Raw genomic sequence first — 22,315 nt, 5'->3', positions numbered from 1 at the left:
CTTTCCAGTGTTTATTTTCCTGGAACCTTTTTTTTTTCTTTAGATATTCATGCTTGCTTCCTCACTTAATGTCTTCCTACTTGGATGTCTTCTTACCAGACTTCTGCTGGGAACAACCACCTAAATTACTATGTGGCACCTGAGCCAAGCCTGGTCCACCATCTGTGTTTCTAAGTGCAGTTTTATTGGAGCACAGTGATGCGCACTGTGTGCTGTTTCTACAGCAACTTTTACCAGTAAGGGCAGAGTAACATCAACATCCAAAGTACGTGGAGACCCCAGTTGCTACCTGTGCGATGCCTGGTCTAGACAACTACCCTCTCCAGCCTCCTGCTGTTCTCTGCTATAATTAGCATCACACATTGTAGTCAACAGGGTCTTTCAGCTATTTTCACACCTTTCCCAAGAGTTTTCATTGTATGTCCTCTCAGTTCAAAAAAGGTCTAAGTGTTTGGTTGTAGTTTTTCCAAATAAGCAGGAAAGTTTAACACCTTCAGGATCCGTTTACCACTGACCTTCACTGTCAGCCCCCACCATTGGCTTGAAGATATGATCGAGGTCATCTCCTAGGCTTTAGAAATCATAATGGGTATGCAGCATACATTCTGATCAGCCAGCACACATTTTTCTTTATATTAGGAAATGAGCACAGAACAGGTTGTGTTCAAAAGGTGTAATACTTCTCCGCTTTGCAGTATTTCTAATGACTGAAATATTGAATCTGTTCTTCAATTGCAGAGAAAGCGGGCCCTAATTACAGCGTACATTCACGGAGCCCGAGCGGCAGCTTCTTGGAAAAAATTCCTGTGTTCTTTGTGCTGTGCTCAGCAACACGGTCCGGAGCAGATATTGACTGAGGCATTCACAGTCACTGAACCGGAAGCTGCCGACTCTATAGAGGCTGCTGTCAAACCTGTTGTGGGGGCCTGGGAGGTACTGGACTGTAACCGACTTTTTTCTTTGAGTACAATGCTTCCACTCATGTTAAGCCTGGCTTCAAAGAAAACAGAAGTTTACTGCATTCATTTTATTTATTTTTCAAAATACAAGTTTTAAAAATTGAACTTTAACAAAATATCCCCACAGGAAGATGCTTGGGAGTTTTACATCACAAATATTGCCCCACCTAGACCTGAGGGCAGCATTTCCTATGTGGCTATCCTTCTCTTAGATATAAGAGCTCACTTTGCAATAACCTAAAACAGGTGGTTTTCTCTAGCTGCCCAGCAAGTTCATTTAAGTCTTTTCCCCAGGGAAACAAAGGCCTAGAACACAAGGCTGCCTGTCATTCATTCTTGTTGCTGCTATATCCCTATACCTACCCCTAGGGAAATTCATTTATCAGGAAAACAAAATGTTAGCAGATATGTTTCTAGGAATGGCTTGTGAACTCTTTGCATACGAAATGCCAGATTAGCTGGATTTTTGCCTCTTGGATGATCTGGACCACTGCAAAGAATGAGCAGGACAAAGTGTTAAGTGAGATGGCGGCTTTTTACACATTTGCCAGGTAACCATGCTAGGAAATTTTTGAAATGTAATCTTTGCCATTTTTGTTCTGATGTGATCAGTTCAAAAGGCATCCCAGAACAGGCATGGTCCCTTACAATGTGCTTTGGTTGCTTTCACTGGGGCTGGAGAGATGGCTCAGCAGTTAAGAACACTGACTACTCTTCCAGAGGTCCTGAGATCAATTCCCAGCAACCAATGGTGGCTCACAGCCATCTGTAATGGGATCTGATGCCCTCCTCTGGTGTGTCTGAAGACAGCTACAGTGTACTCATATATGTTAAATAAATAATAATTTAAAAAAAAAAAAAAGGCTTAGCTGGAATGGTTGTACTAAACCAACTTTGAAAAGTCTGAAGGTGGAGGAACACAGACAAGTAACAACAAACTCTGAAATGGGAAAAGCAGCAAATACAAAACCAGATATAGTGATCACTCCCTGTTTTGTACTTTTTTAAAAAGGCCTTTTTTTTTTTTTTCATTTAAAATTTTGTTAGTTCTTTGAGAGTTTTGTACAGTGCATTTGGGTCATGTTCACATTCCTTGCCTAACTCTTCCTAGATTCATCTCCAGTCAGCATTGTTTCCCCTCCTCCTCAAGATCAGTGTGTGCTGCTTGGGATATTTGGTTGATTTACCAAGAGCTACACTCCTAAAAAAAACTGCATCCCTGTCTTCCCACAGCTAACAGTTACTGGTAGCTCTGCATTGAGAGGCAGGATTATGTGCCCAGCTCTTCCCTCCATGCTGGGATTTAGTCTGGTTTGGGCTTGCACAGGGTTTAGTCTGCTGCTGCTGCAAATGCTCTGAATTAATGAGTGCAGCTGCCCTGCTCTGTCCAGAAGACGCTGTTACCTGGTAGTCATCCACTGCCTCAGCTCATACTCTTTCCACCCTCCTTGTATGGTGATCCTTGAACCTTGGATGGGGCGGTGCGTCAGGGGAGGGCAGATGTGTTTTCTTTAGTATTCTGAAGTCTTGCCCTCTACCAAATGGCCATCTGCGGATCTCTATGTAAATACCATTTACTGAAAAGAGAAGCTTTTCAGAGGAGGGTTGTGCTAAGCCATTAGGAGTCTGTTTAATGCTGTGTCTGTTTAGCAGCACAATAGTAGTTAGGTTCCCTTAAGGCCTTTGACTTGTCTGGCCATAGGTTCTCAGCTTGCCAATGGGACCTTGTATGGGCTTCATCTTGTGGAGTGGGATTTAAACATAATCAGACACTTCCATGATGTATGTGTCACTATTGCACCAAAGGGCATGGTTTGTCAGGCCAGTTTTTTTTTTCCACCAGTAGTTTGTATTTTACCCTCAAGACTACAAAAACTAACCAGTATCTGAGCCATCTCTGTGGCCTGAGTCCTCTGTCCTTTTAATCTCCATAATGGGAAGTTTCCACTTGGGACTGTTATAGGGACACAAGTTTGACTTCAGTCTAAAGATCTGAACAAACACTGGAATGAATTACACCTCTCTAAGAAAGAAAGAAAGAAAGAAAGAAGAAAGAAAGAACAAAAGGAAGGAAGGAAAGAAGGGAGAGAGAGAGAGAGAGAGAGAGAGAGAGAGAGAGAGAGAGAGAAAGAGAGAGAGAGAGAGAGAGAAAGGTGGAAAAGAAAGAAAGACTAAAGAAAAACACCTGGCTATAACACCATAAAGAATAAAGCACATTAAAAATTAAAAAAAAAAAAACAAAAAAAAACCCAAAGAGTATTTTGTATTGGTCAACTACTCCTGAGCATGAGGCTTGCCCTGGAGTGTGTTGCTAAAGCCAGCCTCACTCCACTGGACAAAACTGCTGTTCCCTCACCCAGTAGGTATCAATTGCGAATGGCTCCTTGGTCAGGGGTGGGACTTTGTGCCCACTTCTCCCCGCTGGGGTTTTGTCTGGCTAAGCTTCTTGCTATTGATGGGTATTAACACAGAGACCTTCAGCTGGACAATGAGGAGACTTTGGAGCATTGAGTCCTAAATGGAATGTCTTTATCACACCCATCCCCTCAATACTCAGAGATCTATGTGGAAGAAGAGATGAAAGATAGTAAGAGCCAGAGGTGGTGGATAATTCCAAAGAAACAGTGTTTTCCAGACACAGCAGGAATGATGTACATAGGGACTCACAGAAAGTGTGATAACATGCATTTTAAAAGGTCCCTCTGTCAAAGGTCCTCCACTGCTGACTAACATCTCTAAATTGTTTCTAAGGTGCCTGGGGACCTGTATTGAGACACTCCGGGTAGCAAGGGCTTAGCTTACAGGAGTTATGTCACATAGGAACATGCATCTTTTACATCCTGGGAATAGGTTAGATGCTAAAGAGGAGTTATACACTCATTTTAGTGCATTCTGATAATATGTAAATTCTGCCAAATGCATAAGGGAGCAGTAAATCCTATCATATGGGCCAGGGGGGAGGGAGCCAAGTGAGTGATTCCTCCCCACTTAGAAGAGAAATCACGGACTCTTGTTACTCCAGTTTACTTTATACATGTGGAAAGCCCTGCTAGTTTACTGTAAACTACTTGTTACTGATAAACTGAACTACAGCTTCTCAAATGAACAAAATCCCCATATTCCTAACCTGAACTGTTTTCAGCCTGCATTATAAACATCTGGGGGAGTTTCTAAGAACAAGTTTACAAGCCTGAGTACCAACAGGCGAGCTGACTTCTAGTGATCACTCTGATTCTTCACCTCTCATCTGCTGGGGCAACAGTGATTAATTTAAACTTACATTGGATTATATTAGTGCTGTGGGACCTACCATGTTAGGTGTGGTTCTACACACACACACACACACACACACACACACACACACACACACACACACACACAGAGTATGCCCACTCCTCTTCACTTTTTTGTAGTAATTATTCCTTAAGACGTGGCAGTAAAAACCTGCATAATCATCCATTTTAATGAAAGTAGTCAGGAAAAGCCAGCTTGAAGTGATTTAATCTTGTTTAAATGACCAAACCCTGGGCTCCTCTGATTCTGGTCTTTAGACCTGTAGCAACACTTACAGCCATTGCATAGAGGGAAGGTTTCCCCCAACTCAAGATTCACTGGAAATAGATGGAATTTGGTACTAAAGCAGGGACAGCCTGCTACAAGAAGCTTCTCTGTGCCTTGGTGTATGAGATTCAAGGATGCAAAAGTGACACAGTTGTAAATTTTGTGTATTCTTTGTAAGAGTCCTGGAGGAGTAGCTCCTCATTTAGAAGGTAGGTGCCAGGCTGTAGGGATTTGACCTGGCTGGCTCCTTCCTGTGCTCCCTTGTGTGATTTACTTTTGTGATCTGAAGCAAATGTGCATTACGTCATAATGAACATGGGCTGAATTCTCCACCTTTCCAATTTTCAGCCTAGGGATAGACTTGGGTTGTGCAGGTCACTGTCTGCTGCTTCTGTTTATGGGGAGGAGAGATTTGCCTTGAAAGGAATGGAACTTGAATGGGAAGGAAAGGCAGAGTGCAGTCCCTCCCCCAGTGTGTAGAGGGAGGGAAGCCTCCTTCCTTGGTCTATTTGCTTTGCAAGGGTCTTCTTTGATGCAGTCTTTTCGTGGGCACCCACTGAAGTCTCAGTGTACTCAAGCTTTAGAAAAGGCCATTGGCCAGTCTTTGTTTTCTTTGTTGAACTGTTTATTTTGCTTTCTTCCCACGAGGTTCCCTGGCCCTGCTCTGACAGCGCTTTTCTACATGAATTGCATTCCTCAGAGCCACAAGTCTCCTAGTTCTTCCAGGCAATTTGACTCTGGTCTGTGTGTTCAGTCTATAGCTTCCATCTGCCTGAGGTCTTTGCCAAGAAGAATACTTGCCGAATGACTAACATGGGGACCTAAAGACATGTTTTAAATGTCATTATCCAGAAGAGTCGAGGTTCATTCCAGTGTGTAACCTGGCTGTTCTGTCGTCATTATGAGCTTTAACATCAATGAAGGAAGAGCTGCTAAGCCCTTTGCTTTCCTTTGAATACGGAGAAGGCAACTGAAGCCGATAGTGCAGGGTTGCCCTCCTCATGTCCAGGTAGTAAGTGTCAGGTGTCCTCTGGGATCTGGGGGGGGGGGGGGGGGCAGCATAGCCACTCCGTGTAAGTGAAAGCCACATTTCTGAGCTATCTCATAATTTTTATTTTCAAATTTTAGATATTTGTACTTGTAAATCTTGCCATTATGTACGAAAGTGCATTGTTCTCTCTGTGGAAATAATAAACATAGAAAGTATGCAGCTGTCTTAGCCATGGCTGTTTCCTTCTCTTCTGTGTATTATTTTTCTGAAGCATAGCTTATAGCTGGAACAGAGAAGAATAACTCCTCAATTCAAAATTATGTTTTAAACTTCCATTAATAATAGCATATAATTAATTTTCTAATGCATTGTTCTTCACTGCAGGTGTCAATGGGGATAGTTATATAGTTTTCAAAATTCATCTACCTTAAGAACAAATTTCTAGGAGTGAAGAATGGGAATAGATATAATGAAGTTACATTATATGTATTAATATATGTATATTATATATATGGTTATATATATATATAATATATATATATTATATATATATTTAAGATACATTATATATACCCATGAATTTCAAAGGATAAAATAATTTTAAAATTTCAGAAAGGACTTAGGGAAGGAGAAAAAAGTATCCTAAGTGATGATAAATGAATATTTATAGTGGAAGAATGTTTTCAGTATCTGTATGGTGAAATATGATGGATTGCTTGATTGAAATTTTTATTGGCAAAATAAAGACAAGCAAAATTCCAGACAATTCTGCTTTAAAATTACATTTGCCTGCCTGCCTGCCTGCCTGCCTGCCTGCCTGCCTGTCTGTCTGTCTGTCTGTATACATCTAGACCATTTTATACATGTGTATATCGAAAGATAACATTGAGTAGGGACTCACCAGACTCAGGTTGTCAGGCTTGGGGTAGGCAACTTTACTAGCTATGCCATGCCAATGTTCTCACCTGCTTGGTTGGTTGGTTGGTTGGTTGGTTGGTTGGTTTGCTTGCTTGTTTTCACCTGTGTTCTTTGTTTGCTTAGTTATTGTTACTTATGTGTACATACAATCTTGATTTTACTGGAGCACACAAAGTTTATTCCAGAACTCTGTATTTATCAGTAATGGACCTAGGGATCGTTTTCTGTTGGAATTCCCAAGAAAGTAGCCCCAGATTCTGTCAAGCAAGGTAGCACATACTGACAGAAGCAGTACAGATCTATTTATCCACAGGACTTTCTGGAAGAGAGTCTTGAGTGGCGTCCAGGGGCTGTTGTTGGTTTCTTCTCTCTCTCTCTCTCTCTCTCTCTCTCTCTCTCTCTCTCTCTCTCTCTCTCTCTCTCTCTCTCTCTCTCTCTCTCTTTTTCTTCCCAAAGCCTGATTCGAACTAGGCTTTTTCTCTCTGAGTTTTCCAAATGGCTGAGTGTTCTCAGGGCACAGACTTTTCTGTCTGCCTCCCCACCACCATTCCATTGACAGTAAAAGATCCATGGATTTGCTCAGTAGTTTTTGACCAACAGAAGTACTTCCTGCTTCTTGTGAGCTCTGATATTAGATTCCCAGTGAGCTAAAATGCAGTAGCTGGTAATCCTACTGGTGCGTCATGATATCTTGGGCTTGGGCCTCAGTGAAGAATTCATTGCCTCTCAGAGCAGGCTTTCTCTACTCAACATTTTGTTTGCTACATTGGTCTATGGTAATGTTTCTTTCCTGGGTTTCAACATATAACTCCAGAAAGTTCAAACATTAGCTCATGGATTCAGATTATCTTCATTTATCATGGTCTTACTAGGTATCCCTGGCTTATCTGGAACTCATTTTGAGGACCAGTCTACCCTATGGATGCTGGGATGGAAGGCGTTTGCCACTATGCTAGGCCTGACAATCCTAATATCACCACCCTTCTATTTTCATAGTACCTGGGCCTGAGCTGGGTTCCATTCTCAGCTCTGCCCCAGGTTAAGTGGCTCCTTGAACATTTGAGCTTTTCCGCTGACCTTTGTTTCCAGATGCAAAAGCTGGAACGGAGAATGAGCCATTAGGGGAAGGTCTAGGTTTGTTTATTGAATTTTGTTTGTTTGTTTGTTTGTTTTTCGAGACAGGGTTTCTCTGTATAGCCCTGGCCGTCCTGGAACTCACTCTGTAGACCAGGCTGGCCTCAAACTCAGAAATCCGCCTGTCTCTGCCTTGTTCATTGATTTTTGTTGTTGATTTGGTTTGTTTGTTTTGTCTTTAGCTTTTATACAGACACTTCAAGAGATTTCTGAAGAGATTCTCTACCCTGTGCCTGCTCACAGGACTTTTTTGTTTTATCCTATAAGCCACAGGTTTCTTTCAGATTAGTTAATCTCTCCGACTCTGCTCTCACCATCTCATCCAGGTTTGTTTGTTTAATCTAGGAACTGATGATGGACACACATAGAGCACCTAATGTCTCACACAACACAGAGGTCTGGCAAATGGTAGACTGCCCAATCCATATATAATCATAAACTTAACTCACATGCTTGTGGTTCTACATCTTTCCTGTGACTCTTGAACTTTGAAATTGGGCATATTTTATAATCTGTAGTGGGTTTTGTTTTTATTGGTGAAGTGGCACACAGGAGGAAGTTTCACGAGTCTCTTAATATGACTCTTTTGTTTCCATTTCTGTTTTTTGTTCATGGGGTATAGGGACCGAAAGCTTTTAAAAGAAAGACTATATTTGAGAAAGGCCCTTAGAGTTCTTTTAAAATTAAAGCAAAACCTGAATGTGAGACAAAGGTATTTCTCAAAATCCCGAATCTTTAAAGTAATGTCATTTTAGAGTTGAAAACATGTCCTTGTTTGTTTTTAGAAAAAAAAAATAATAAAAAATATTTGGTTTCCCCCTACCCCCACACACTAATATCTCAGCTACAGTTTTCTAAATTTCACAATAATGAACCTACTTGGAAAATTGCAAAGTTAAAATATAGAGAGAATGTTTCCGAATGCTTCTGCTGCCTACATCTTAGAAAATGAAAAACGAGGGGTCCCTCCACCTGGCAGGGGATAAAGAGGAAAGCACGGACAGCCAGCTGGCTGTGCGGTGTATTTGTGAAGATGCATAGCACAAGCTCTGAGAGGGTAAGGCTTCATGATTAATGGTGTTTATTCTTGACAGAAGCCTCCTTTATTTATCTGCAATACAGTTTAGTGATTTTATCAGGCACCTGAATGAAAAATATTCAGTCATACCAATATTGCAGTGTAAATTGAGTAGAGTCACTTTTTATTATATCTTTTTGCCTTATCATCCACACAGTAATTTTCCAGCAGAGGTTTGATATGGAAAGGCTGGATTTAGTCGTACTTGACACAAAACCTCTTCAATTTCCCCTAAAAGTTCAGGCTTAGAAGTGTGTGTGTGTGTGTGTGTGTGTGTGTGTGTGTGTGTGTTATATAAACACCTCTCTTATTGAAGCAGTTTCAGGATTTGAAAGAATAAAGATAAACTGTACAAACCTGGGTAGGGAGAACTGTTAATATAAAAATATGTAATAGCTGTAAACTCACTGTAAAGCTCCGCTGTTGGGTGAACACCTGGCGTCCACACTGAAGCTGTGTTTGGCTCATGGTCCCACTCTTCTAATCAATCACCATCAGCCCTCATCAACATAAAGCCTTATCCTATCATCTCTTTGGGAAATGACATCAAAGCAGAGAATGAGGGTGCCCCAGAGAGGACATCAGTAGCTGCAAAGATGGCAGTGATGTCACAGGGATGAAGAAAGGAGAAGGAGAACCCAGTTTCTGATTAACGATGGAGCCTTGCTTTTCTGGCTCAGAAGTCCACATAAACCTGACTTCAGTGTGAACATTTTAACTTGAAGTATGAAAGTAGGCACAACCTGAGGTCAGGATTAATTTGTTGGACTCTAGAATTGTGCTTTTAATTGTTGATCTGTACCCAAAGTGACTTCTCACAAAAAACAAATTCAAGGTTATTGCTTCTGGGATTTTAAAAGTATCTGTTTGTCTAAAATTGTTTAATCATCCAGATAAATGTGCAACCATGAAATGAGTTATTTTTAATGCCTTTAAAATTTTCTGTGTATTTTTTTTATTATATTCCTTCCTATTCGTAAGTCCTCAAGATCTTCTCCCCTTCTTAGCCACACAACTTTATTCCCTCTCTTCAAACAAACAAACAAACAAACAAACAAAAAAACAAAAGAAAAAGCCAGTAAACAGCAGGAAGTTCTAGTTCTATTTCTGTTGGCCAACTGCTCCTCAGCGTGGGGCAGCACAGGGAGCATGCTTGAGAACCCCAGTGTTACCCATTGAAGAAAACCGATTGATTTCCCCCTCCCCCTCGCCTCCTAACAGCTATTTGTAAATATTTTCTTAGCTAGGGCTGAGAGTTTGCACCCAGTTCCTTTCCTTTATGCTGAGATTTTTGTCTGGTTGGAGCTTTTGCATGTCTCGTGCATGCTGCCATGCTCTCTGCTCGTCCATATATGCTCCAGTGCTCTTCTGTCCAGAAAAATGTGTACTTGAAGTCGTTTTCCTCTTATAGTTAGTAGATATCATGGTTCAAACTCAGAGACTTTCTACAAAATATGAAGGCTAGGCTTCTTCATTATTATGAGGATGTGGCAAATGGCAGAAGTTTCAGAGTTATAGTTAGCTCTTAGATGGGACTTGGCAATTTGCTGGGTGACTACACGCTTCAAAATCAAAATATTTTTATTTTTGATGTGTATTTTCTTTTGGACCCAGGGTATTACTTGCCGATTTTTTAGTTTGAAATAAATTTTCCTATAAACATGTATTGAATATATTTTGAACATATTATCAACTCCTTGTATACCCACTTCTCTCTATTCTCACACTGATACTGTGTTCGACTACTTTGTTCCTCTAAACCAGTGGTTCTCAACCTTCCTACTGCTGCGAGCCTTTGACCCTTTAATATAGTTCCTCATCTGGTGGTAACCCCAACTATAAAATTATTGTTTTGCTACTTCATAACTGTAATTTTGCTATTGTCATAAATTGTAAATACCTGTGTTTTCTGATGGTCTTAAGAAACCCCTGTAAAAGGGTTGTTTGGCCTTTAAAGGGATCAAAACCCACTGATTAGAACAGCTACTTTAAACAATCTTTCTCTCTCTCTCTCTCTCTCTCTCTTTCTCTCTCTCTCTCTCTCTTCCTCCTCCTCCTCCCCCTCCCCCTCCCTCTCCCCCTCCCCTCCCCCTCTCCCTGTGTGTGAGTGTATGAATGTGTGATACTGTCACCATTTAGTACTCTCTTACTATTTGAGGAAAAAGGCAGGAGAAGCATTTCAGGAAGTAAGCATAGCCAAGGATGTTCTGAATAAAACCTTTGTCACTCAAGGGCTTTTTCTATGATTTTGTTGGAAATGTCTTAAGCCTTTACAATGAAATACCTCTCCTTTTTATGCCCCTGATTCTTAGATTGAGTTTTTTTATGGTGTTCTATTATTCATCTTGAAGTTAGTACTCATGCTTAATTACTAATTTATTAATTTATCTTTTCTTTGTTTGAATTCAGTTGCAGTGTTTTGAACTTGTTTTCTGTCTTCAATATTCTTTCCTTTCTTTAGTCCATTCCTTGGACAAGGCTTTTATATTTTAGGTGATGTGTTTTTCATTTAATTTTTTCAATGTATTCTTTTTTCAGTATTTATACCTCTTTAGTGTTCATCTTTTATATCTTATATTGTCTTTCTTACTTTCCCAGCTGTTTGTGATCTATTGGGATACATTCAGAAATTTGGATTTTCTTTGATTTCTTCGAACACTCCTGTAATGGCCCTTTTGAGCCCCCCCAGGACTGAATGTAGTTCACATGTAATTCGTGCTTTGGGATCAGTAGTTTTGAGGAGTTGTGCTGTTCAGTTTCTTGCTCACTTATGTGTTTGCATTAAAAGTTGCACATCTGGAGTTAGATAATGAATTGGATGTATTTATTCTTTAAAAAAATGTATTCATTTGCTTATTTATTTTAAATCACCCTGATTGTTCCAAGGGGATGCTTGCTCTGTTCAGTAGGGACCACGGTGTTGGTGTTGTAGAGTTGGGGTGTTGTTTTGCTTTGCCACAGTGGCAGTTAGAACTAGAAGCTTCATCATTATATCACAAAGGTTAGAATATTGTTTGAAAAGACAATCACTATCAACATCAAGCCAGCAATGATGGTATAATAAGAGTTGAATTAAAAATTAATCATTCTACCAGCACCAATAATTTGGGGACAGAGGATAACTAAAAGTACTGAACGCACTAATATGTTATTTATTGTGAGTATGTACGGACATGAAAGGGGCGCAGTACCAACAACAGTGGCAAAGAAACTCATGTTTAGACTGAGGTAGGGCTGGTTTAAAGCAAAAAAGTAGAGGAGAAAAATGCACTGATGAGGAAACAGTTGGCGTGAAGAAGAGGGTGTAAGGAAGCCTGAGGTGGAGAATGACTGAGAAGAGACAAGTAAAGACAGACAATTAAATGAAGAATACCATCCCCAGTTCTTAAGGAGGCTTAGCGATGGAGGTTACACATTCCTCACTAACTAACCTGTCTTTTCTAGTGTTGAGGCCAATGGACTAGGAAAGAGCAGGGGCACATGGCGGGCAGAGCAGGGTGGTGCTTAGAGGATGAGTGACTGGCTTCCTGTGTTGCCTGAATCCTGCTCTGGCCTCTGTACCTTTCTTTGGGACTTCCAGCAGCAGCTGTTATTCTAAGCCCCTTGTAGTATAACAGAAGTCACATGAGCACAGGACCAGCACTAACAACTGGAGACCAGTGATGTCACTGGCAACTGAAACCCCACCTGTGAAATACTGTCTACTGAGCTGGGGTCTTTTTGAAACAGTGTCCTTCAGTTGTTCCAAACTGAGTCTGCTTCTAATGACCATATGTTCATCTCTGTTTCAAGCCACTCAGTCTACTGTGCCATGACTGCCTTATCCCAGGACCAACGATCTACTCTGTGCTCTGTGCCTCATGCCATAGGGGCCAGGTAACTGTGCTACTAACTCAGCAGGGGTCCTTTTGAAATGAGACCCACAGCTGTTCTGTGAATGAAAGCACAGCATATCCACCCCTTGTTGGATTGTCCTCTTTCTCTGCTCTTTATGATACCACAGCTGTGGCTACTATACAGATGTCTTTAGCCTATCTGTCTTGAGCTGTGTCTCCTAGAGTTGGCTGGTTGGAGCTCCTTTCTCTTTGTCTCCTTTAAGCTGGCTCTTGACTTTCTCTTCTGCTTCGGAAGTTCTGCTTTTTTATTCCTCTTAAGGATAAACATTCATATACCATCTGACTTCTTTCACCGTCATTGTCCACATTATTCTAGGAGACTCTGGAAGACTATACCTAGGAGTGGTTGACTATCTTCCTCTCTTATTTTGCCCATTTGAGTATTATTTTCAATATGGATTTGGAAATTCATCAAATTCCGGAAAATAGGTTCTGTAGAATGAGTGGGTAGTCATTAGGAAAATTACTTAAACTTTTTGCTTATTTGAAAAGAAAAACAATTCTAGGACTGGAATGATGATTCAGTGGTTAAGAACATTGGTTGCTCTTCTAGAACACTCTGGTTCAATTCCAAAGAACCACCTGGAACTCCACTTTCAGGAAATCTGACTCCTGATACTGGGCACTGAAGACACAAAGCACAGGCTTGGTGCACAGATATGCATAATGAACAAACACCCATACACATAAAATAGAATAAAATAATAAAACGTTTATTAAAATGTCTTCCTTTAAAAATGGAAAGAATTGGGTTAAGAATTGGATTAAAATGAAAAAGATAACTAACACATTCAGTTTCCCTAAGCTTGGATCAAATCACTAAGAGGTGCCATGTGGGTGCTACTAGAGTGTGTCCAGGGTGTCCAGTAGCTGGGCTTACTGGCTTCAGAAGAGCTAATGTCCTGTGAAGCCAAGAAGAAAACTATTATAAGCAGACTGTGGCAGCGAGAAGACTGCCTTTCCCCAGGTAACCCCTTGGTAGTAATAGCAGCAGCAGGCATGAGGCTCGTAGTGACCAATATTTACAAAGCACTTGCCATTTGACAGGTACTAGGCTAATTGCTTTCTGTTTTCACTAGCTCTATATCTGTGCCTTCTGTTTCTGAGATTCAAAGATATTAAGTAGATATGTATTCTGATGTAACCAGAAAATATGTCTTAAGTAAAATCAGTTAAAGTATATCCTTAAAATTGTTGTTTGTAATCTCTTATTACTCATGCCACAGTCTCTTGGTTTCAGGCCTTCAGGGTCTTGGCATGTATTTTCTGCAAATATAAGAAGGAATCTTCTTTATGCTATATAAAATGTATAATGTATTAAAATACTTCTGGTTTTTTTATTTGCTTGTTTGTTTTGAGGCAGAGTCTCTACATAGCTTTCTCTGTCTTAGAACTTACCATTTTTAATATGTTTTAGTGTCTTTTTTGTTGATGCAAAGATATATGCTGAAATATTTTGTTTTGACTCACCGTTCAAGAGTACAGTTCATCATGGCTAACAACTAACACTTGGCTTCTGGGGTGGGAGTATCTCTAACACTTTATATTTCCTTCAAATTTAATAATTTATTTTATTATTTTTTTGTGTGCACATTTGGAGGTGAGAGGACAAATAGTGTCATTCAAAGTAGGTGTGTCCCTCTTCAGTTAGCACAATTAAGACACTTCCTTACAGGCTTGTTCCTAGGTGATTTTATATTCTGTCTAGTAACTATATTGCTAGTTATACAGTACTTTCTTTAAGAGAAAAAAGAAAAGATGTCTTTTTATTGCACATTGCAAAATCATATGTTTATATAGGATATTGGTATTACATTTGTTTGAAAGCTAGACTTCCTAAAGTTATAATTTTTGAGTACAATATGCATCTATATTAAAATCACAACTCTTTTATTTAGAGGCCATTTTGTTGCCTGTCATGGAAATGAGGTTTGCTGGCTTGTCACTAGATTTTCCCTTTCCTACCCTTGTTTCTAATGTGTTAGAGGACAGGCAAGATGGCTAAGCCAGTAAAGCTGCCTGCCACCAAGCCTGATAGCCTCAGTTCAGTTCCCACCCTTGGAACCTGTTTGGTGGGAGGAGAGAACCAACTTCTCTAAGTTGTGCTCTGACTTCCAAGTGAGTGCCATGACTTATGTTTGCATGTACATGTGTGTGCTCACATAAAACAATAAAAATACATAATTAAATATGAAATTAAATTTAGTGTCAGATTCATTTAGCTCTTTTTCTTCTTTTTTTGTAAAATTTATTAACTGATCAGGAAAAACTATGAGAACATCATCTCACAAATACGAGATCTCACAAATACTATCTCCCAAAGATTTACTTAAACTAGTAGTGTGTTCATTAAAAAAAAGGAAGGAAGGAAGGAAGGAAGGAAGGAAGGAAGGAAGGAAGAAAGAAAGAAAGAAAGAAAGAAAGAAAGAAAGAAAGAAGCCACTGTACATTGTAATCAGTTGGACAGACTTATTTAATTTTTCAACCTTGGAAGTTTAATCTATTAATAGAGATAATTGTAGTAACATTTTTATCAAATTGATCTTATCATCTCTGGGCAGAATTAAATCTGTTTTAGGTGCAACATATCCATCCCACTGACCTTATAATGTGGCACATAGATAGAAGGACATCCATCATGAATGTGATGGTTTCTTGCTTCTCCATTGACAAGAAACTTCTGGTTTTCCTTAGCAACAGCTTTCTCTACTCCTGACACTTATATATGCAGTCTGTCTTCTGCTGTCTACTTGGCACTTACACCACTGATTTAACAAGTCTAATTTGTCCAATAATAGCAAATGTTATACTATTTGTACTACTTTTAAGGTCACCAAACTTTTTATAAATTTTGTAAAGTATTATATATCTGTAGTTTGTTCTAAATTTAATTGATGGCAACGACTATGAGAAACTTCAATATGTGCAGCACTAAAAAAATAGTGTATCTTTTGAAAAAGTGATAAACAGTATTACAGAAGAGTGCATGCACTGTAGGTATACAGCTCAGTGAACTGTAATGAGTCTCCATAAGTAAAAGCATCTGCCAATTGAGCAAGACCAGAAATAGAACACTGTAGCACACCCGTTGTACATGCTGTCCATCACCATGCACACAGGGACGAATATTCTGATATCTTTATGTTTATAACATTGGTTTTAAGTGTTATTAACCTTTGTATAAGTTACTATACTACCTATAGTAATCTTTTAGCTAGATATTCTGTCCAATAATCCTCATTGTAGTTCATTCATTTTCATAACTTTGCTATTGTATGAATTATTTCATTTACTATCCTATCATTAGATAGCTGTTTCTAATGCTGTAGAGGATAAAGAATGCTTCTGTGATCTTCTAGTCTAGATGTCACATGTGCATTCATTCTTTGGGGGTATGTCACTGGATAGTAAAATGCTAATGTACTCAAATAGACAATCCATGGCTGTGCTTTCACAAGGAGGGTCCAGCCTGTACTAATGGTGGCTGAGCAGTCTGTTTGCTACACATTTACGTTAACCATTGCTTATCATTTCTATCATGGACAGCATGAGTGATTGCATACTGTGTTAGTAACCCCATAAAATGGATGAACCAGTGATACCCAGTTTGGTTAGAGAAGGATATCTAATTCTTACTAAGAAGGCCAGCCATTGTTGCAATGGCTTTTTGTTGGTTTTGTTTCTTCGTGGCAACAAACATTATTGATATTAATTAATATTAATATACTATTAAAATGCTGTAATAACCCTCTATTCTTTTTTATTGTAGTCTAGTTTCTTGACCTTATAAAATTAGTCTTAAATTATAGTCACAAACAAAAACAATTTTATATTGTTTGATCCCCCTGGGGGAGGTTATTAAAATAGTCTTTACTTGTGTAAGATTGTGCTTGCTGCACATTTATCAGATTCCCATAGGCATATAGAAACAAAGCAGCATTGACTCTTTAGGCCTTGAACAAGCAACTGTAGAATCTTCAGAGGAGGCTTTTCCTACATGGGTACCAATTGGGGATTCTGGGGCTTTGAATTCACCCAAGATGCAGAGAAACAGCCCATCCTTTCTTCCAGCCCTGGAAGCTCAATACATAGCTGTGAATACAGCTTGAATTGAGAGGGCCATTGCCATACTACTGTAGTCCTGTGCTACAACATTCATGGCATGGTTGTTGTCTGGTTTTAAGGTAGTTTGAAATATCATTGTTTTTCCTGCATATTTGTTGTTTGTTATTTCTGATCTCAGCAATTGAGCACACACAGTTCCAGAATATGAAGACAGAGAAGTATTAGTAATCTTCACTTTCCATTCTTATGTGGATCTACTGAAAGTATAAACCAATAAAAGTCTTTTTTCTGTCTTTTTTTATTGCTACTTCAGTCATCAATTGAATACTTACAAAAACAAGTTTGACAAATATTTACCAAGTCAAGTTTATGATAGGTCATAAAATTCATCTATTTATATGTGTTTTGTGGCTGCCTCTATATTTTCTTATATAGAATTCATCCCTCCTCTGGTCACTATTTTGATTAGGTCCTCCAAACAGCAATGTCTGCTAAGTCTGAAGAGTTTAACTTTCTTTCACAGATGTGTGTTCCATTACAAATGTAAAGATGGACAAATGAGTTAGCTACCAAGGTTTTAGAAGCAATTCTGTTAGGCAAAGTCGGAAGTGGCTTTACTGAAAGACTGATTCATATATAGTTAACTGGCTGTCAACACTATGGGAGTGTCATCTAATCCAGGTATCTTACTAGGGTATCTTAGTCAGTGTTCAGTTACCGTAAGGAGACACCATGACCATAGCAACTCTAAAAGTTAGCATTTAATTGTGGCTGGCTTACAGTTTCAGAGGTGTAGTCTATTATCATGGCAGGAAGCATGGTGATAGACAGGCAGAGAAGTTGCTTGAGCAGTACCTGAGAGTTCTATATCTAGATCTGCAGTCAGCAGGAAGAGACACTGGGACTGGCTTGGACCCTTAAAACTTCAAAGCCCACCCCCAATGACACACTTCCTCCAACAAGGCCACACCCATTCCAATAAGGCCACACCTCCCAACCCTTCCCAGTTAGTATTGCTCCCTGATGACCAAGCATTTAAAGGTATGCACCTATGGGGGTGTGCCTCATATATCCTTATTCAAACTACCACGTTGGGTCTGATGCGGAAGTCTACCTTAGACAGAGTACACGGTAATGGAGCAGTATGGAAAGTAGGCTTGCAGCCACTGCTGTATTTGGAGGCTAAATTGTCATCTGGACATCATTGGGTCTAGAATAAAAGCGGTTTTGTCAGCCGTTTTCAAAAACCATTGACATAGGGTTTGCACGTGGGCTTCTAGTGCTCACAGCAGCAGGGAGAAAACTTCTGGTGTCACAGTGCACCTGTCTCATGGGTCACGAAGACTAAGCACCAAGAGGATGGAGATGGTGCCTAGGTCACGCAGCTGCCAGCTACTGAGCTGACTGCCTCATGCTGTCCCTTACAGACTGTCTGACGCCTGTCTCCAGGATTCCTGATGAGCCTGCGCTGAGTCACCATTGTAAAACACTCTCTTGCAGAAGTGGGTGGCTTGCATTGACAAGCTGGCCTGTTTCCTGAGGGCGATTCCTGAGCAGTGTGGTTACTGTGCACACCTCTCTGAAGCCTGTCCCAGTCACCTTGTTTGTAAACAGTGATCCTCTATTTCTGAGTGCATCTGCCTGGAAGGGACACATTTGGCAGATGGTTAAAGTCTAGCAACTTTAGCTCTGAATTTTGGGTTAATATCCTCTCTGCTGATACTTCTCACTAGTATGTGAGTACCCTTGAGACTAGCACTCTTGTCAGGAATAGAGTGGTTAGGTCTAGAATCCTTCTGAGAGACTTCCTTAGTTGTTCCCTAGAACGAGGCTCTGGAGCCCCTGTCACATCCTCAAGGTGCAGTGAAGAGATCAAACTTGGAGACTCCACCTCCTTGCCTTACTCTGGGATTAATGGCTGCCCCAGCGATTTCTCTGCGGTTCCCATGTAGGTTTGTCTTCATGGGCATGGTTCTCTTCTAAGTGGAATTTGGGCTGATGGGGACAGAATATTAGAAACAGAATAGGTTTTCATCTTTATCAAAATTAAAAACAGAACAACCTACCAAGAAAAGTGAAATGTTCCACCAGTGTGCAGTTCATATGGTTCAGTCTGCTGGGACTACCATGGTGTTTCCCAGAGGTGTCTTGTCAAGGACTCAGCAAAGTGATTACTATGTGTGTGTTTACTTGTATCTCAGGATAAGGTCTATGTTTTATAAGGATTACTTTTTAATCAAACTGGAAGGATTGCCCATTCTTTCTGGTAAAAATGAATGTGAATTTCTCCTGTACTCTGTAAGTGACCGAACATGTCTGAACAGAGTTTGATTTAACCAGACACAGAAGGTCACTTGGAGGTTAGGGTTGGTTTTCCAGAGACATGAAGTGAACTCCTCTGGTACAGCTTCTGCCAGTTTCTGTTTACTTTGGCAGGTGGAATAAAGGCCTTTTAACTTTTCAAATTGATAGATAGTGTGCATAACATCCAGTAACTATTCATGTGTTCTATTCAAGTATTACATAAGTGCGTTGTTGCATGCTTGTAGATACTAAGAACTGTGTGATGGAGACTTCTTACTATTTGTGTATAAGTTTAGGAAACTGAAATTTTAGTGTATTTCTCCAAAAGGAACTCCAAATAACAAATTTACATGAGAAAATGTTCACACTCCCAGCATCTTGTTTCAGCTTATTTTCCAGGAGGGGAACATTTGGTCTTTGCTTCATATGCCCAGTCTACTTGCTGGAGCCATTTCCATTCTGATCCTACTCTGACAGGATCACAGAGCTAGGGGCCCATTGGCAGTGTCTTTGCTTCTCCGAGTGGAGGGAAATGGCATTTTTTTCATTCTTTGGTTTCCCTCCTAATCATGTGCTCTCAGTGGCTCTGTCTCTCTCATAGTCTGTTCTTATGGCCATGCTCTGTGCATATGAGGCAGGCAGTGAGTACACAGTTTAGCCTGTCGTAGCCAGTTCCCTGGGTCATGCCCACGAGGAGTCTATTAGGGAAGGGGCGCAGTGGTGCAAAGCTACGCAGATCTGTGTTCTAGACATGGCTTTCCCTAGTTTGCCAAGGGTTGCCTGAATGTCTGTGTGTGGTGAGGATGAAGTTACAGACATGTCTCTCTGACATCAGATACATCAGAGAGCTCTGTAGAGTTTGCACTTCAGGAAAGCAAACCTCCTCCGTTATCACATCGCTACCAGGGCCTGGGCTTAATAAAACCCTGATTCTTTTCCAGATCTGTAAGCCCAGGTTTTCTAAGTTGTTGGTGCCTTACTAAACATAATTAATAAGGATCCACATGAAAAATGAGTTGTAGCAGAAAAATGATTCTGAATATTGCCTCATGGCAAAGAGAAGTTGCCTTTAAGTACTGAAAATTGGTTTTCTTTACCTGCAAGCCCATTGGAAGCATGTAGAGAGGTGTAGAAAGAGCCTTCACATCGCTTACAGACTTTCTTCAGTTTTCACTCTTATGGATAGCTTTGCCATCAGAGGCTCCAGCTGGACACATTCTGTTTTGTTTAATAACGAAGCACTATAAAGTAAGAAGTTTTAAATGCTCACATTAACATTTGGTTCAGTTGGTTCAGTTAGCTGTTCAGATTTTCTGCAAGCTAACGACTGACTTAGTATGTGTGTGTTATATTAGGGCTCAAACCCAGGGCCCTGTGCCTGATAAGCAGATGTACTATCACTGAACTAAAACCTCATCCATTTTTGAGATAGTCTCAGGCTGGCCTTGAATTAATAACTGTACCATAAGTCTTAAAGTCATGACCCTTATGCCTGATTTCTGGTATTACAGTTACCTACTACCATACCTGACCAAGGCTGGCTTTTTTAAACCCTATCTTCAGAGGAATATGAAATAGCTCAGAACTCTTTTTTTTTGTTTGTTTGTTTTTTGTTTTTTGTTTTTTGTTTTTGTTTTTGTTTTTGTTTTTGTTTTTAGAGACAGGGTTTCTCTGTATAGCCCTGGCTGTCCTGGAACTCACTGTGTAGACCAGGCTGGCCTTGAACTCAGAAATCCTCCTGCCTCTGCCTTCCAAGTGCTGGGATAGAACTCTCTTTTCTTTGCTCAACCAATTTGATAGTATTCTATCTGGATTACATCATCCTTATATATTAAAGTAAGAATGCTAAAAATTAGTTTATAATTGACAGTTTTTCCCACGGCTGCTTGAATTAAAAATCTTACGCTTCTTCACAGAATATGGAGAATATGTGTATATTTCCTTATATTTGAGATGCTTGTCTCATGCATGTGTCTGTGTCTCTTTCTCTCCATTTCCAGGCCTTCTGCCTTATCTAGTAGCCCGACGTATCCAGACTTGCCCTTCATTAGGATCTCCCCACACCGGAACCCCACTGGAGCTTCAGAGTCCCCCTTCAGCCCCCCACACCCCTACATCAACCCATATATGGACTACATCCGCTCACTACACAGCAGCCCATCCCTCTCCATGATCTCAGCTGCCCGAGGGCTGAGCCCTACAGATGGTAAGTCTCACACACTTTCGTATCTCCGTTGTGACACTGTATAAAGCAGATCTAGCCTATGGTAAGTTTTTCCCACATGACAGACACTGTGGCAAGTGCTTTAAGTTCAGAATTTAATTCCAGCTTATAGCAGTGCTTTGTGGGTGATGGTGTCCATATTTTGTAAGAATAGCAGTCTAGAGAGGAATTAAATTTAGAGTAATCAAATTGGGATTCAAAGCAAGACCTGACCGACTACCTCCTTGCTGTAAACACCCTCCTCTTCTGCACTCCACACATGATTAGACAAGCCCTTCGGGCATTCCCATGCCAATATGAATTCCCTGACTGCCTTGCCCATCTTCTAATGAATGCTTTTTCTGTACATCAGAAAGACACATTTATATAGATGTGTCTCTGAAAACAGTGCTTGACACACTACTGTGTCTGGGGATCCTGATAAAACTGATAGCTCTTAGGGCAAAACAGTGTGGAGTAGGGAACCTGAGTCTTTAATCTGATAAAAGCTTCCAGGTGATGTTAATGCTGATGACCTATGGTGGGCCATATTGTAAGTAGCAAGAGCTTAGGGGAGGAAAAACACCCATTATTGTGTGTGCCTTCAGCCTTTGAGCATGCCACGTAAGACTAGGATAATAAGAAATAAGAAAGAGACTTTATTGCTGTAATTTCTGATGCTCATTTTAGACTTCAAATGTAGGCTTCATTTGGAGCTGGCTATTCATACCATCCTATCAAGTTCTAACCTATTCTTTAATGCTTGTGGAAAATATTTACTGTATCTTCATGTGTATTCCAGTTTGCCTACAACTGCTCAACTCTTCATTAAGATGAAAATTACATAAGCTTTACTAATTGCTGATGGGGATTGTGTATGCATGCTTTATTATAGAATATAAGTCACTGCTGGTGTGGCATAGTAAAGAGATACTGTGCAGTTCATTTCACTGAAGTGTTTGCTACAACTTCCATACCCCTAATTCTAACATAGGAACCATAGTCCGAGACTGTACACTGCCACTGTACATAGTGGCAACTATGTGAAGTTTCTGAGGACTCACCCATTCTCATATATTTCCAGGAATTCTCATCTTCTAGAAATAGTTATTATCCCATGTATTTTCTTTTAAAGAATTCCATACAGTGAATATTTTTGTAATGTACCCAAGAGATACATGTTCTCATTTGAGCAATATTGTCATT

At 40.1% G+C, this 22,315-nt stretch overlaps 1 protein-coding gene across 1 annotated transcript in view; it reads left to right on the top strand.

Annotated features, from left to right (window-relative positions):
* Gli3 (GLI family zinc finger 3) overlaps positions 1–22,315 on the top strand; it is a 274,281-nt gene that overhangs the window by 159,281 nt on the left and 92,685 nt on the right. The window contains exon 5 of the mRNA XM_076939344.1: positions 20,907–21,112. Within this exon, the coding sequence (XP_076795459.1) occupies positions 20,907–21,112 (206 nt within the window). The remainder of the gene's footprint in view (positions 1–20,906; positions 21,113–22,315) is intronic.

The sequence above is a fragment of the Arvicanthis niloticus genome, chromosome 8 (assembly GCF_011762505.2).
Source record: "Arvicanthis niloticus isolate mArvNil1 chromosome 8, mArvNil1.pat.X, whole genome shotgun sequence".
Lineage (NCBI taxonomy): Eukaryota > Metazoa > Chordata > Mammalia > Rodentia > Muridae > Arvicanthis > Arvicanthis niloticus.
The sequence above is the reverse complement of the archived record's forward strand: the minus strand, read 5'-3'. Positions and strand labels throughout refer to the sequence as shown.